Source organism: Ovis canadensis, chromosome 11 (genome assembly GCF_042477335.2).
Source record: "Ovis canadensis isolate MfBH-ARS-UI-01 breed Bighorn chromosome 11, ARS-UI_OviCan_v2, whole genome shotgun sequence".
Classification (NCBI taxonomy): Eukaryota; Metazoa; Chordata; class Mammalia; order Artiodactyla; family Bovidae; genus Ovis; species Ovis canadensis.
Genome location: NC_091255.1, coordinates 46501861 through 46519382, shown reverse-complemented (window position 1 = coordinate 46519382; position 17522 = coordinate 46501861). Strand labels below are relative to the sequence as shown.

The 17522-nt window shown below is 37.2% G+C and overlaps 1 protein-coding gene across 1 annotated transcript in view; it reads right to left on the bottom strand.

Moving 5' to 3' along the window:
- The window catches only part of SKAP1 (src kinase associated phosphoprotein 1), a 296817-nt gene that overhangs the window by 235599 nt on the left and 43696 nt on the right, over nucleotides 1-17522 (bottom strand). Inside the window, exon 2 of the mRNA XM_069603684.1 lies at nucleotides 16752-16857. Coding sequence (XP_069459785.1) covers nucleotides 16752-16857 — 106 coding nt within the window. The remainder of the gene's footprint in view (nucleotides 1-16751; nucleotides 16858-17522) is intronic.

Genomic DNA, 17522 nt, shown 5'->3' with positions numbered 1-17522 from the left:
TGTGCGGTAGTTTGAGCATTCTTTGGCATTGCCTTTCTTTGGGATTGGAATGAAAACTGACCTTTTCCAGTCCTGTGGCCACTGCTGAGTTTTCCAAATTTGCTGGCTTATTGAGTGCAATACTTTCACAGCATCATCCTTCAGGATTTGAAATAGCTCAACTGGAATTCTATCACCTCTACTAGCTTTGTTCATACTGATGCTTCCTAAGGCCTACTCAACTTCACATTCCAGGATGTCTCACTCTAGGTGAGTGATCATACCGTCGTGATTATCTAGGTTGTGAAGCGATCTTTTTTTGTACAGTTCTGTGTATTCTTGCCACCCTCTTCTTAATATCTTCTGGTTCATTTAGGTCCATACCATTTCTGTCCTTTATTGAGCCCATCTTCGCATGAAATATTCCATTAGTGCCATCATTATTCTAACCACCTAACAGCACAAAAACCAAATCTTATCATCCCCCTGCTTGAAATCCTTCAGTGGCTTACCCCAGTCTGGCCCTCCCCTCCTCGGCTCAGAGTCTTGCTCTTACACATCACAGCTCTCTCTCTGCTGGCACACTTTTCTCTTTAGATCCCTCCCTCTACTAGCGAACGCCTGATGGCCCTTTGAGGCTCAGTCTAGTCTCCTGCGTTAGGTGCTCCCCCTTGCACTCCCCTTAGCAGCACCTGTATACTGTACCACAAGCTTCTTGTCTCTTTATGTTCCTGAGCCCTCAAGGGGCAGTAGCACAGACCTTGCTAAATAAGTGAATGGAGGTGAGAAGCAGAAGACCTGTCTGTGTTAGGCATGAGTAGAGCACTAAGTATATTTCAGGGTGCGGTGGAGACAAGGCTGAAGAGGCAGGCAGAAGGCAAGGCTTTCTAAGCAATGCTACAGAGTGTGGATTTTATCCCAAATAAGATAGGGAGAAGTGCCCTCCTCTTCCTCTAAATTACTCACACAAAGGTAAGAGGGGGAAAAAGAGAAATCAAAGGAAGGAAAGAAAATGAAGAAGAGAAAGATAAAAATAAGTAAGCTCTGTTAAACTAAAACATCCAAGTGAAGAAGGCTTTCACCCAAAGCCTGGCTTCAAAGACTAACTACAAAATGACCGGCAAAAATAGACTTCAAAAGACACAACCAAATATACATCACAGTGGCAAGAATCCAATATATAAATACAATCAATTTGTTTCCTCATTAAAAGCCTTCATGAAGAAAATGATTTAATACAAATGCTAAAGCTACTGACACAGATTAATTGAAAGATAACAGAATTCTAATTAAAGAATATTATTTCATTCACTAAAACAAAATTTGGATAAATATATAAAGACAGAATCTAGAAAGCATCCTTCTATGGTAACCACTCTTAAGAGCTACAGTGAATTGCCGAAATTGAAAAAACAACTCCTATCCTTAAGTGTACATTTTCTTCCAATTAAGGACTGAGATGCATACAAAAATTCAGAAATCATCTTAAAATTATTGCATAGTTTGGCCCTCAACTTGACTTTTTTCTAATTGTACAAGAGTCTGTACTAAAATATCATTCTTCCCCATTTATTTCTTGGTACAAGGCCTATAGCAGTCACAGTTAACCCCTTATATGAGATACTCAGTTATCCAAATCATAAAAGTAGGAAACTGGATTAGAGCTAAAGGCTAATGACTATGTGACCAGTTCTACTGCTGTATCAATACAGGTCAAGGGTCACCAGCAGTTCAGCCACAACAACCAGTCAATCTCAGGACTTACCTGACCCATCCTGGGGCCAGGACTTCTGGTTCTGTCCCACATCAAGGGATTCCCCGGCATCAAAAATGTCTCCAGATGTTTCCAGGCCATGCGGAAGCACTTAAGACAGCAGGCAAACATCAGGACAAGGAAAGAACCAAGACTATTTATTCTGACCATATCTCCATCCCTCATCCTAGAAGCTAATTAGGTTGAAATGTTGTCAGCTACTGGCTGGCCCTAAGCCGGGCTGGTAAGATCTTCCTGTCAATCAAACCCAGTCATATTGGGACTCTCCTAACCACTCAAACCAACAGCCTACTCATACTTCCCAGTCAAATCCTTCTTCCTTTGTTCCCTCTCACTGTTAAAATTCAGTTTAAAACCAAAATAGCTACTTATCTAAACAAAAATGGTATCTTCTAATAAAGATTTCTATACCTACTTGTCTGATTTTAAGAATCTCCTGGAACCCTAATTGAAACACAAATTCCCCAGGGTCCACACCAGACCTAGTAAATTAGCATGTCCAGGTTAGTGACCTAAAAGTCTGTGTTTCTAACAAGATCCCCAGGTAATTCATATGATGGGGCAAGTTTGTAGAACACCATTAAGGACATGGGTATTTCATAAATGGTTGCCTGTTAAGGGAATTATAAACAGGCAGCCCCTAGTTCAAGTATAGACTGTATTCCAAAATTCACTTCCATTGTTTGGATCTGGAAATGCATTTTCCTAATGAAACAAAGTGATAGATAGTGTTAAATTTTCTGCATCTTCTTTTAAAAAAATTAAATCTTGTTTACAAATGTGAAATATAGTAAATATAATCTTTAATTTACCAACCAACCACATTTCAAAAGCTGAAGCACAATGTTGTCCATTTAGAGTGTATTTTCCCACTGACATAAAGGAAAAGTGGTTATATTATCTGGTTATCCATAAAAGCTTGTGAAGCTCATAATAAACCAAAGGCAGCTATGGAATCAAGGATATAAATATGAGCTCAAAGCAAGAAATACTGGGAAGAAAAAAACATCTGTCTTCCTTTTCTGGGCATGCACAGAGAATAAACACAGGCACCCTTTGAGAGTCTTATTCCTCTTCTCTCCCTTTGCAACCATCCTCTGCCTCCCAGAGGCCTCAGCCCAGGAACCAAAGACTCATATGATATCCATAATTCCCTACTAAAGCATCAGCTTACCCATCCCTGTCCCATGCTTTACTCTCTGCAGTCATGTACCTCTTCTCCACAAATCCAGTAAAAATTCCCATTTCCAGGATTTGATTCCATCTTATCTTTTCAGCTATGTATCTCATTACTTCCTTATACCTAATCAACAGAATTATCCTTTGGTTCCCAACCATGGCTAAACTTTTATCTCCTCTGTTTCTTTGTACATGCTATTTTTGTGTGCAATACATCTGACCAAAAATCCATCCCTTTCAAACCCAAGACCAAGCCATGATGACATTTCACCCATGAAGACTTCTTATTTCTGTATCTTTTTTATCTTTCTCATTAGGTTGCACATTTCTTGGGAATATCTATTGGGTATCTACAATGTAACATGCCTTGTATTAAGCACTTTTATATCCATAACAACAATCCTACAAGGTGGGTGTATTGTATAATTATTTAGTTTATCTGGTTCAAAAACAAGTTATAGGAGGACTGAAAACTGTCATATAATCACCACAAAAATGTTTTGCACATAGTAGATGCTCAATAAATATTTGGTGCATGAATGAAGTAGCATTATTCACTTACGAAGAAATCAAGCCTCAGTAAGAGTGCTGGCCAAACAATCATCCCGCCTTGGTTCAAATCCCAGTGCCAAACCCTAACAGCTGTATAAACTTGAGCAAGTTCTCTGAACCTCAGTATTCTCATCTGCTAGCTGGGGATTATTAACAGTATTCGTCTCACACCTGTTGTGAGGGATAAATGAGAAAATGTGTATAAAGTCCTCCAACACTGGGCCTGGCACATGGTAATTGTGTGATGAATGTTAGCTGTGACTAACTCTTCAGTGCAGAGGCAAGAGTTTCTAAAGCCCTCATTCTTTCTGAAGAAAAGGATCCTCTGTTAACTTTTTAACCCTCAGTGTACCTAGCACTGTGTGTTGCCCATAACATAGGTTCAACAAACTTATCAAATTTCCACAGCACAATCATCTTAACCAAAAGTCAGAAGAAAACCATTCAATAGGGCTAGTGCACATCAAAGTACTCTGGCATGTAGAGTTTGAGTGATTTTTAATTTCTTTTTATCTATTTGTATTTTCTAAATCTCTACAGTGAACGTGTAAATCTTAAATCACTGATATCAGAGCCCTTATCCCTCCAAGTGAATTTATATTTGTAAAAGAGGACTATGCGCCTAAACGAATCTCTAAATGGTGAAAATCCAGGTATGCAGCAAATTGAAACTAAACATTTCAGACTAACTAGAGAAGATACCCATGCATGGTGGGCTCTGTGCTAGCTCTGTTCATAAGCCTGGCCGCTTAGTGGCCCAAGAACTTCTTGAAAAACAGGGATATATCTTCTCTGACACTTGATCACCTGGCATTGTGCCCAATAAAGAGTAAACAAATAGCCAATACATATTTGTTAAGTAAATTAACTGCTTCCGGCTTGTAATCCTCACCCTTGCTTTTAGTTAATTCCATTTCTCTCCATGACCAACATGAAAATCAATCACGGTGACTGATGTTTTGAGAAGGAGGAAGTGAATGGTTTACTCAAGCACCATCACTTTGGAAAGCTAGTCTCACAAATAAAAATGTTTCACTAAATAGCCACACAGAGTGTAGATAATCCTTTTCTAATGAGGGATTCATCCTGTGTCAGTTCAGTGCAGCTCAAAAAGATAAAATCTAAGAAACGGAAGTTGTTCCTTGTCAACAATTAGATACCTCATCTAATGAAGACCTTGAGAATGAACTTCCTTTATTTAAAAAAAAAACTTATTTTAGAAAAGTCATCATAAATTACTAAAAGGAGTGCTGTATTTCATATGGCTCAAAAATAATCTTACTTTTGTGTGTGCATGCATGCATTACAGAGTTTAAAAAAAAAAAACCTCCAAATACATCTATTTATTTGAATAGAAGTGACCCAAGGCTACAATTAAAGCCCAGTTTCCTCTATCCACATCTCTTTTCCCTGCAATGCCAACTCCTTTCCCACCTGGAAAGAAATACTCTTTGGTTTTTAAATCCCTGCTTCTTTTTGTTCCCTGCCTCTTTGTAAAACAGGAAAAGTTCTGATATCAGTGATTTAAGATTTACACATTCACTGTAGAGATTTAGAAAAGACAAATAGACAAAGAGGAGAAATTAAAAATCATTCAAATTCTACATGCCAGAAGTTACTATCATTAACATTTTGGTGTATTTTTTCAGACACGTCTCTGAAAAAAAAAAAACAATTAAACCATTTCTTCATGTATAGTATATCATATCATTCTATATCCATATATCTTCTTCTATAGCACAAATGATTAAATTATCTTCTTTTTTATATCTCCCCTTTTAACAGAATGGAGGAGCAGAATAAACTGGAACAGGGAGAAGCCTGAAGCAGAGAATCAGAAAAGAGAATTGTGCAAAGCTCTGAGTAAGACTTCATGAGAGCTAAAATTTAGCCAGTGAGAAAGAGAATAGAAGGGAGAAGATAGATTTAGAATGAAGAATCAGTAGGCTTGTTGATGGTTTGGGGAATAAAGAAAGAAGAGTCAGGAGTGACTTCCAGGATTCTACCTAGCAGGTCAGGACCTAGTGAAAGCAGAAATAGACTTTAGGCGTAAGCAGAATATCAAAATAATGAGTTCACTTCCAGACACTCAGTCAGATATGATTCTTCTGGCTACAAAATAACAGAAAATCTGACTGGCAGAGGCTTAAGCAAATACAAGTTTATTTTTCCTTCAAAACAAAGAGTCTGAAGACTGGTGACTCTACCCATGATGCAGGGTCCCAACAACAGCATGAAGGACCTAGGCTCTTCCCTTATTTCTGCTCTAACACCTTAGAGCAGAGTTATGTCTTACAGTGGCTACTGCATTTCAGTGCTTTATTTTGGCCTCCCAAGCATAAGATTTGGAGAAGGAAATGGCAACCCACTCCAGTATTCTTGCCTGGAGAATCCCATGGATGGAGGAGACTGGTAGGCTATAGTCCACGGGGTCGCAAAGACTCAGACACAACTGAACGACTTCACTTTCTTTTCTTAAGCATAAGGTCGTCATGTGAGAAGCTATCAGAAGTCTTCTCATGTTTCTTTGGCCAAAACTGTATCTTATGCAAACTCTAGACCAACCACTGGCAAAACAGAATGGCTTTGGAAGGACATGAGTCCTTCCCTGGGAAGGTGGGGTGCTGTTGTCTAGGAAGAATGGAGGGTGGCTGCTGGGGAGGCATATAGCAGGGTCTGTCCCAGCTTTGCAAGTTTGAGATATCTATAAGATAATCTATAAGATACCCGAAAGGAGCTGTCCAATATGCTGTATAGTGCCTTGGAGAGAGAACTGCAGTTGAGCTGCAGAACTAGGAGTCATCCATGTTCTAGGGAAGCTATAGAGTTAGGGGGCACGCATGCAACTGCTTGCAGAGAATGTGATGAGAAAGAGGCAAGCCCAAGAAATAGCAGTGAAGAGGGCAGGGTAGAAAAACAAGCTCAAGCCAAAGCCTAAACTAAGAGTATAAGTACAGGAAGAAGGAAAACCAGGAGAGACTATTATCATGGGGACCAACAGAGGGAGAGAGTTTTTATTTGCTTTTGCTGTTTTTATTTGCTTGTTTGTTTTTACTTTTTGAGGAAAAGGAAGCTATTAATATTGTCACATGCTGCAGATATACCAAATAAGACAAGGATTGAACAGTGTCACCGGGATGATGCAATCAGCAAGTTACTGGTACTTTGGCAAGAATAACTTGATAGGAGCAGAGATTAGATTGTAGGGGACTGAAAAGAAGAAGCCAGAAATGGCTAGCCTAGGCTTCTATTTCAAGAAGGGTGTCTATTAAAAAAAGAGAGAGAGAGATACAGGACAGTAGCCAGAGAGGGATCACTGTGTAGGATGTAATGTTTTTCTTAATATTAGGAGGGATTTGAGCATATTTATATGATGAATGGAGAGATGTAGTCAGGAGGGAAAAGCTAAAGTTGAGAGAGAAGGTCTCTGGGAGGCAGTGGTTACAGCAGAGTGCAGATGACAACTGTGAATCAAAGCCTCAGTCCTCAAATAGCATGAGGGGAGACTCTGAATTCAAACGATGACAGAAAATTGTAAAACCATGCAGGCAAATCTCAAAAGGGAAGAGGTTTGGCAAAAATTGAATAGTAAAAATCTAGAAATGACAAGCAAGGAGCATGAAGGATGCCAACAGCACTTCTGGAAAATAAGCAAGTTCTATTTAAGATAGCTGCAAGCAAAACAGTATCCTGAAGAAGAGCCATGTTTTACTTGGGCAGGGATGCAGAAAAGAGGTTGAGGATATCGTGGAGTTTGATTATACTAGAACATGGATTCTAGGAAACACAGGGGGAAGGATTAGAAAAGAAATCCTCAAGAAATATGAAAGATGGTGGAAACAAGGAAGTGCAAAGCTTTATAGGAAAGATGATAACCAAAGGCAGAGGGCTTATGATGGATCATGTCTGGACTAACTGGCATCCACACTCCAACAGAACTCCAACACATGGGCAGCAGCCCTGTAACCTTATGCCACAGAATATTAGAGAAATGTCATCAGAGGAGACGTTTAAAGAGATGGATGCCATCTTTACAAATGGCTCTGTAACTCCTAATGCTCAATAAAAAAAATGTGTTCTATCTTTGGACAAGAATATATGGGGCTGGCTACTGAATAGTAAATTTCAAAATATAGAGGATCTCTTGTTCTAATGTTTAGCCAAGGACCAGATAACACATTTATAACAGTTTCTCCCTCATTCAATTCACATTATTGAGCTCATATCATATGCCAGTACTGTGATAGATTATTTTTCAAAAAATGAACATCCATGTGATTAAGGAGTTTATAATCTCCATAAGTATGTCTTCCAAGTTCTAAGAAACTGAATTTAAAATGAACTTAAAAGTATGTGGTAGAGCAGTGATTCTCAAACGTTTATGTGCATACAAATAACCTTGGGATCTTATTAACATGCAGGTTCTGATTCAGTGGGTCTGATTCAATGGAGCCTGAGATTCTGCATTTTTAACAACTTTCCAGGTGATGTTGATGTTGCTGGTCCATGAGTCACTCTTGAGCATCAAGAAGCGAGGACTCTATATTTCTTGCTTTGCCTTTTCTATTTACACTGACCTATAAGGTCCTAAATTTTTTCCCCTTTTCCTTTTTAACTCTCTTACCCATCTGTTCTTTCTAATAAAAAGAGAGGTTAGGGTAGAAAAACTTACAAAAAGCTTCCTCTTCTATTAGCTACAAAAGCAACTATTAGCTATACAGACCGCCGTCGTGAACTTGTCAACCATCTATCTCATGTGATTACATACTTTTGTGGAATCCCTACTATTTCAAACAGGGCACCTAGATATTCAGTAAAAGAATAAACAGACTGGGAGCCGCAATTAATTCTAGTTATGCCATATGGCAGTATAGAACACTGGCTGGAACCTGAAAACTCAATTTCACAAGAGTTTTACTTATTCTGAATTTTAATCATTATAGGATCAGCAAACATATGTCTACCAACTTGCTCCATTTACACAAAATTCTAAAGAATAATCACACTGCATACTCAAAAATGATTGGTTTTTCCCAAATGGACTTAAAATTTCTCTTCTACTGGATTCTCAAAATCAAGTAGCTGCTGACAGCTCCAGTTTAATTTCTCTTTCAAACAAAATCTTCAAACAGTACTTTTAACAAATAGTATTGTTTGCTTTCTTACCAGCTTCATCATCAGTTCACAGTGTAATTTTGCACAAGTATAATTTTCTCTGGTTCTGGATTCCTCATCTTTGGGGCCGGCTCAGCTGCTGACCCTCCTTGTCCCTGTGAACTCCCTCCATCATGCCTGTCACTGCTGAGACACCCATCCCACCACATTCTCTCCATTTCAACTCTCTCCAGAATGGAGACATTATCATTTCTAACACATACTCCATCGCCTGTCCTATTAGAGCTAAGATTCTTTCATCTCCTGTACATCTCATAATTTCAAGATAAGGACAGAAAAATCAGTTCTTTTTCTGTGAACTTTTGTCTCTGGTGCTTGAGAGACTATCCTGATATTCCCTGAACATGTTTTAGTGATAACATTTACTGCACCAGGGCCAAAATGATTTTCTGCCACTTTCAATTCTAGTTCAATAAAAGAATAAGAGTTTTGTTTCTAACCTCTGTCATTTTTAATACCATAAAATGATTTTAAAAATGTAAAATTGAGTTCCATTTCCTACTGGACTACCAATCTCATATTAGCTTTCCTTTTATCAAATTTATGAGGAAAGTCAGAAATTGCCTTTCCTTAAAAAAGATCAAAATCTCAGGATCTCCTGGGCAGAATGCTTGAATTGAATTTGAGCTCTCAATAATTGCTGGCCTGGAAGTCTTAAAGAAGTATAAAAGTTAGATACTTAAAGTTAGTTATGTCAGAAATAACAAACTGAAGGATTATCCCTTAGACTACTATCGTCTGAAATAATAAGGTTATTCTTAGAAAATTATAATCCTAAAAATACCACAGACATACTTATTACATTTCCAACTTGAGGAAGTCTATGGTTTTCTGAAACCACAGTATGAATGAAGTCTATGGTTTCTGAACTGCAAAGTGAAACAAATGTTTTTTGCAACATCATATTATGAAATGTTTCAGATATGCATAAAAGGTAAATGAACACCATATATGTGTATACTCATAATCTAGATGCTATGATTCACATTTTGTTATATCTGCTTTGTCACTTATCCATCCATCTAGCAGATGTTGCTAGACTCTAGATGCATATATAATTAACTAAACTTCAATATTTATTACAGTTCCTTTAAACCAATAAGCTTTTGAAAGATGCCAATTCTTTTTTAAAATAATGGCTTGCTTAAGTAAACTATGCAACCAATTAGAAATCCTACATTCTAAATCCTAATCTTTTATTAATGCTCTTACTTTGAGTAATGTCACATATCTTAGTTTTATCATCAACAAAAAAACAAAGGTTCTTGGTAGATAGGAGGTCTTGATTATCAAATCGTAAAATGAACATTGTGGTTACGGCAGAATCCAGAAAAGAGAGACACTCCCTTAATATAACTGAGAAATAGCTAATTGGAAATTATGTGGGCATAAAGTTTTCTATAAATTATAATAACTCTACAAGTCTCACAAACTCAAGAGGGAGCTTGAGGGTGAGCATTTAATCATAACGCATAAGCGTCACTATATATCTATGATAAAACAAATTGATTATTGAAGACTGAGTCACTCCAAGTGGGAATTTCATAACAAGGCACTAGCACAAAACTGGAATTTTCTTGGTTTTGTGAAGCCGTAGCTGGCTTATAAACTCCTTATTAATTAAGTACAGTAAGCACTGCCACAGAGATAGCTGCCCCTTCCTTTACGAACTGTTTATTTCCCTACACTGATTTTTTTTTTCTCTTTTAGAAGATTGGCCTCGAAGGGGGATTCTTTGAAGCCTGAAGAATCAAAGCTGCTGCAAAGCACTGCTGAGAGTTTCGAAAGAATTATGAAGAAACTACATTGGACCTGAGGCGATAGGCTGAGATCTCCCTAAACAGGTCAGCAGTTGGTCTGCAAAATATTCCCACTGCCAAGGAGGCGGTGACATCTTGTGTAAATCAAAAACTAAAACCCTGAGATATCTCATTTCCATTTTAAATGCATGGGGGTTAAATATGGATATCTAGCACTTGAGAAGTTCCTTTGGGATTGATTTTTTTTCCTGTCGTTTCCAAGCCCTTTGCTGGGTGAGATAAGAAGGACCGCATTTCATTATCAACCCTGCTAGTGCTGCACTTCAGGGAGACTAGATGAGGCTACACAGTGGAGAGAAGATCCGGCTTCCAAAGAAGAAATGATTCACATGTTGTGATTATAAAAACCCACTTTAGGCCCAACTCATTTTCAACAGAATCATGAATAAAATGAGATCCCAAGGAAATGAAATTTCCTGCATCATTTTGCAAATTAAAACAAGAGAAAAATCACAGTGATACCATAAGAAAAATCAAATTTTTGAGGTTTCAAGGTTTGGTTGGTAATGTTTGCATTCTTGTAACATTTGAAAAAACAATCCCAAATAACATTTTGGGGGAGGCAACTGAAAAAGAAAACACAAAATCATGGTTAGGCGAATCTTCTATTGAATCAGACAATGTTACAGAAAAAACATCAGAACAAAGACTTTGAATTCTGAGAGCTGACCCAGTGCTCTTGCATTTCTCTCCCCTTTGCTCTAATTTCAGTATAACACAGGAAGTGGATACAGGATGGATCTATATCAGAAATAAGAGAAAACCAGCAAATTAGAGATAACCACAACCAGGAGGGCCTCACGCCACAAGTTTCTGGAGATCCACAAATAGATGAATACAAAGAGGCTTTTTCCCCCGACTGGCTTTCTATAAGCACAAAAAATAGCACACATTGGGACAAAAGATTAGATCCAGATCAAGTGAGATTTAAAATCATGGCCAAAGTAAACATTGGTAAAATGAAGACAGTAATTTCATATAAAGGATCTTTTCACACAATGTATGAATTAAGAGCCCCCATTTATAGACAAATAGAAAAGCTTCTAGTATTAAAAAATTGATACTGAGGATTTTCTGAGATCTTCCAAGACAAATCCATTTCAAGTAGAAAATAGGAATGTGCCCAAGTAAAAATGATGGCTATAATTCTATCAGAAGTAAAGCAAATTCAGAGACCTAACTATAGGACTAAATATAGGACTAAATAGTAGTGCTCAGCTTATTCTAATGGGTCAGTCCAACCTGAAGGGAGAAAGCTCAGTTATCTGCCTGCTTCCCAGGTTTCATTTCAAAAGTCCTTTCACTCTTGATAGGACATGTTATTCTGTTTCATGAGCTCAGTACTGGGAATGTTTAATGAAAATGTTTGAAAAAAACAAAATTGAAAAAAACCCACTTACTAAAAAGTTACTGTACATCAAAATTACTCATATAAAATATTCATTTTATGGGATGACCAAAGGGAGAGGCTTCTATCTACTAACACTACCAAAATAGCCCAGTGTAAAAGAAAACAAAAATGAATCAATTTAATCTTATAGCTGGTACCAAATCTAAGACACCTACTCAAGTGAAAGAATAAACAAAATAATCATCATCATAAAATTAAAAAAGAGTCATACAGTTCAAGGTTGCTTTGAAAGTATAGGAAACTTTCTATGAAAGAACATATAATAAAATGATCTTCCTTTCCAGGTTAAGCCAAGAGACCAATAGCAAGTAATATTGTATCAGTATCACCTGTAGACCATTTCAGACTAAAAGAGCAACAAAAATAACCCTTTACTACTCCCAGTAAGTATATCTCCAAAAATCTTTAACACAATTGTGAAATCTCAACATATACTCACTAAATAACAGAAAACTAGTACAGGGATTTAGCATATAATTGATAACTTGAGAGCCGTGAAGTTATAAGTTTTTGTTTGCTTTCTTGGTTAAGGGTGAGAAACAGAGATAGGACTGGAAAAGGAAGAAATGAATTTTTAAACTTCAAGATGTGGTCAAATTATTGCTATGAGTTTGAAGCCTTTTCAGAGCTCTTTAAACTTAGATAGATTGCACTAGTACCTACTACCTTTTTTATTTCTGCATTGACACTGAAACTTAAGTGAAAGTAGCAAAGTGAACAGAAAGAGAAGATATGAACAAATATCTAAACTTGTAACACAAATGTACCAACAACACATTTCACATTTCTTCTCTTGATAAGCACACTTCATTTGAATGTTTTTTGTTTGGGAATTTTAAGCTCAATAACGAGCATTTAGGAAAAGTAACATTCTCCATGTAATTAATGGTGATAATATTGACAGCATATCACTTTGAAAATCTTGCTCTCAAGAGTTACATTGGACTAACTTCTTGTCTTTCCTCCTATAATACAAAGACACAAGAACAATATATTCTTAAACTAAATTCTGTTTTAAAGCTAAATCCATGGTAAGATGACAAGAAAAACAAAGTTCCCAAAGAGAACTGGAATTATTTTTATGATATTTGTACTAACATATCATGTTTCATGCAAAGCTATATGCTAACCACCCACAATGAGACATGTTCAAGATATTCTTTCAGTCTGTACTTTAAAAGCACTGGTTTTGTGGGATTTGTGCCATAATCCTGTTATATAAAGTTATTTCTTTATTTCTTTCCATTTCAATATGCTATTAATCTACCTGTCTCTTTTTGGAACTCCTTTAAGTTTCACAAAAGAAAACAATACTCCAAGTTTGTTTCCATTGGCTCTAGACTTCACTTCCAACAGTAAGCATAAATGACTAGCTGTTCCAAAGTGAGCCATGGAGAATTTATCCCTACCTCAGTAATAAAATTTTTCTATTTTCTTCACCCTTTTCCCCATTCTCAATGCATTCTTGCTGTCAGATGGGCTCCCCTGAATCAAACTTAAGAAATGCTCAACTGTTTCTGCAAATGCGTAAGAATGCCATCAAACGTCTGAGTATAGATCAAGCATGTTTCATTCCAGGTGTCTCACAGCTGGCGCTGGTCCTGCAGTGACCACCGCAATAAAACAGGAGGAGCCTCTGCCTGGCTTTCATCCTAATCATTCTCTAAAGAGCTTGCTGAAAACTTGGACTCAGAATGTGAAAGCTGTTAGTTTTAGGGAGAAGGTTTAAATGAGGAGGCAGTTTGAAGAAGAGCCATGAACATCACAGCTCAGGACATCAAATACCACAACAGGACTTCATTTCCTTGGAATTATGCAAAGTGCCATCCGTTTTTTATTTTGTCTTATATGGAAAACATTACCCTTCATTGGTAACACTCTTAAGCCAAAAAGACCCTATAAAGACAGAAATACAGATATGATTTTCAGTCTGGGAAGACAGAAAAGCTACTTGTACTGAAAAACAGATGAGCACTTGGAGGACATCCATGACTCAACACAACTATCATTTTCTGGGGTCAGTCACTCTGGGCAATCGAAAGGTGGCAAACAGCACATAGCAGCTGTGATGAAGTCAGATGCTTTAATTTACAGTGAGTCCACAGTCATGGCAAACAGCACTGAATTCTGAGCCACCATAAAAATTATGGCCAAGCCCCTAGAGTTTACCAGGAATCAGTATTTTCCCATCACTCCACTCTATTCTCAAGCAGCACAGTGTTGAGGAGATAATTAAAGGAATTAAAGCAAGGACACAACAAAGATAGAATGGAAAGTTTTGGTGGGGGGGAGTATATGTATATATGGCATTTATATTTATCTAGTGTCTTTCCCAGATTATCCTGCTAGAGATTTCTTACCCACCTTTGGCCCTAATGTGCCAAGTTAGTAGTTTTAGACAGATTCCTACCTCCCCCACAAATTTACCAACCCCCTAAAGTTGTATTGCTTTAATACGACTCAAGATAAAACTTTTAAAGTGGCTTTCATTAATTCTTTTGATGTTACTTGGCCATTTTCCATACACATGTAGCTCTCAAGTTTGATGATTCCCAAATTTCCTTTCATACTCAGCCCCTGGGAGAGATACAACTTCCACGCAAAAAAAAAGTAAATGTGATTGGCATTGTACAAGCTTTCAGTGCTCTCAAAGCAACTGCTACCAATACATATAAGTACATAACATCAACCAGCCATAAATGGGGCCATACACACAATGGGGCTGAAAAAGAAGATTCAGTGAGACAAGGGTTACATTAGGGGATGATGATTGAATGGGTAAATTTAAGACAATTTCAAACAGCTTGCCAAAGGAAATCCTCATTTTTCCATTTTCTTGTATAGTATCTAATTTCTGGCTCCTCATTTCCTCCTGATCTGATAATTATGAAATTCTAAATAAAGTGTCATCTTTCTTACAACAAATCAATGAACAGAAAGCTCCCATCAACAATGCAGATGTTTCCTAAAACCTCTGCTGATTATTTCCTGAATATCTATCCCACAAACCACACAGCAAGTCCTTTGAGAACAAGGAACCCTCTCTACCTCATAATAAATACAGCTTCTATGTCTGTGTGCATGGGTGTGTGTGTATGAGTGTGTGTATTCACTTAAAAAAGAGAACTAAGAAGTAATAAGTAAATGATAACAGTGAGATAACAGTGAGTCACCACAAAATCACCTTTTATTATCAATTTCAGATTGAAATTCAGTCCTTTCCAGAGCTACACTGCAAATAAGGGGAAAGGAGAATTTCTACTTATTGTATATTTGTCTCCATACATGAAATAAAATTATTTTTACATTCCTTACCACAGATTTATACCATTAACACCACCACATACACAATTATATTTTGGGCATCCCTCTCCCTATGCTTGCTGGCTCAGATGGTCTGTCTGCAATGCAGGAGACCCAGGTTCAATCCCTGGGTTGGGAAGATCCCCTGGAGAAGGAAATGGCAACCCACTCCAGTATTCTTGCCTGGAGAATCCCATGGATGGAGCCTGGTAGGCTACTGTCCATGGGGTCGCAAAGAGTCAGACATGATTGAGCAACTTCACTTTCACTCCCTATAATACAGTTTAAAATAATTCCATCTTTGTTCCTCATGCCATCCTTATAATAATCTCATAATACAAAGATCAACTTTGTATTAAAAAATAAAAAATTCTTTAAGTTACTAACTGAGCCTTCAGATACACAACTAAGCCTAAACTTATCCACTAATAAAGTATAGGGAAGTTTGTTTTAAACACTCTTCCAACCTACCAAAAATTACAGATATTCTCACTTTTGCAAAAAGCTCTCATCTTTTGCATTCTGTTTGCTTCAATTATTCAGGGCAACCCAGGCTGATAATTACACAGTCCCCAGTTGCTGAGTAAAAGTGATGCTTAATTAGCCAGCAGGAAAGATCGATTAAGATCCAGCAGGGCATCTTGTGAAGTTCTCTCACATTCCTGGAGGGAATATATTCTGGCCATGCCCTTCGAAAGGATAAAACTCCTTGCTTCTAAAGAGTTTCAATGACGTTTCTAAAGTAGATGATAAGATCTGTCTGCTACACAAATGAAATCCCAGGTATAACACTGCTGATGCTCTTCCTTTACTAAGAGTACACAGTTCAAACGTTTCAAATCGCATTGCCTCCAAGTCAAAAAAGACTTAAGATTGTACTCACTTATCCCCAACTCTCATTCAGTTACCACACTTCAAACAAGCAGTGGTTGGGGAATACACTGTAATGGAAATTTTTAATTTCTCCCTCCATCAAGCAAGTGTATGCATCTGTCAGGTGCTCACATTCTGAAAGGCACAAACTGGGTGAGGGCCTTTAATTAAAAAAGGAAACTTAATGAGCATGATATTCCAATCAGCCTGAGATTAAGACATTTTAATAGGAAGAGAGAATCAACTGGATAAGTCTAGTTTAAGTTTTCTATTCGGGAAGGAGATGAGGATATAAAATCAGGACCAAAAGTCATAATGGAAATTATCTCATACTGCTTAACATCCTCTCTTTCAGTAATTTGGACAAGCATAAATATTTAGCTTTTCACCCATTTTGCAAAAGTGTCCAATAAAGACTAACATAACAATCCAAAGCTAAAAGCAGAATAACTTTTTTAACATACATAATTATCAAAATATTTCCATTGTGGTAAACTAACTACCCTAAATATGCCTGCCTACCCTCAATGCAACTCAGTAAACATTTAAAAGCCTCTACCAAGTATAAAGAACTATAATAAGTGTGTCTTACTTTGATAATTTATATACAATTAAAGTAGATTTTGCTGATTATAAATTGCTTTAAACTTTATGAAGAAGAATAATGGAACCGGTTTATACAAACCTAGCTTTGATTTGCTGCAAGCCCCGTAGAATATGGTCTCTGTTGTCCTTTGCACCAGCACTGAGGTTCTCATTCCGCAAACCTTCACCCAGGAACTCTTCAGTATCTAAAGGAAAAGGAAAGCTGATCAACAGAAAAGAAAAAGTACCAAGAGAGAAGGAAGAAAATCTGGAGGATTAACAAATGGGTATAATTTTCTATTTAAAAACTTTAAAGTTGCAAAGTAAGGTGATTGTAAGTAATGCCACAGAAGACCATACTTATGTATATTTCACTCTAGTGCCTGTAATATGAAACTGCACTAGATATACTATCAAGATAATGTTACAAATTTATACAGTTGGGTTACATAAGCATATTAAAATTTTGTTTTACATTCTCACCACTCAACAACACCAAACAAAAAATCCTACATAGCTACAACTAGGACTTTTGATGGGGTATAAAGTTCTGAAAATAAAAATTTCACTAAGGACCGCCATTAAATTCCAAGACGTATGTCATATCTATTGCATATGTCATTTAATAGGTTCCTCCAAGTTCCTCTGAAGGCTAAAGGATGAAAAGTTGAATTCAAAGGTAAAAATAAATGCTATCTAAAATTAAATTAATGCTTTTGAACTGCGGTGTTGGAGAAGACTCTTAAGAGTCCCTTGGACTGCAAGGAGATCCAGCCAGTCCATTCTGAAGATCAGCCCTGGGTGTTCTTTGGAAGGAATGATGCTAAAGCTGAAACTCCAGTACTTTGGCCACCTCATGTGAAGAGCTGAC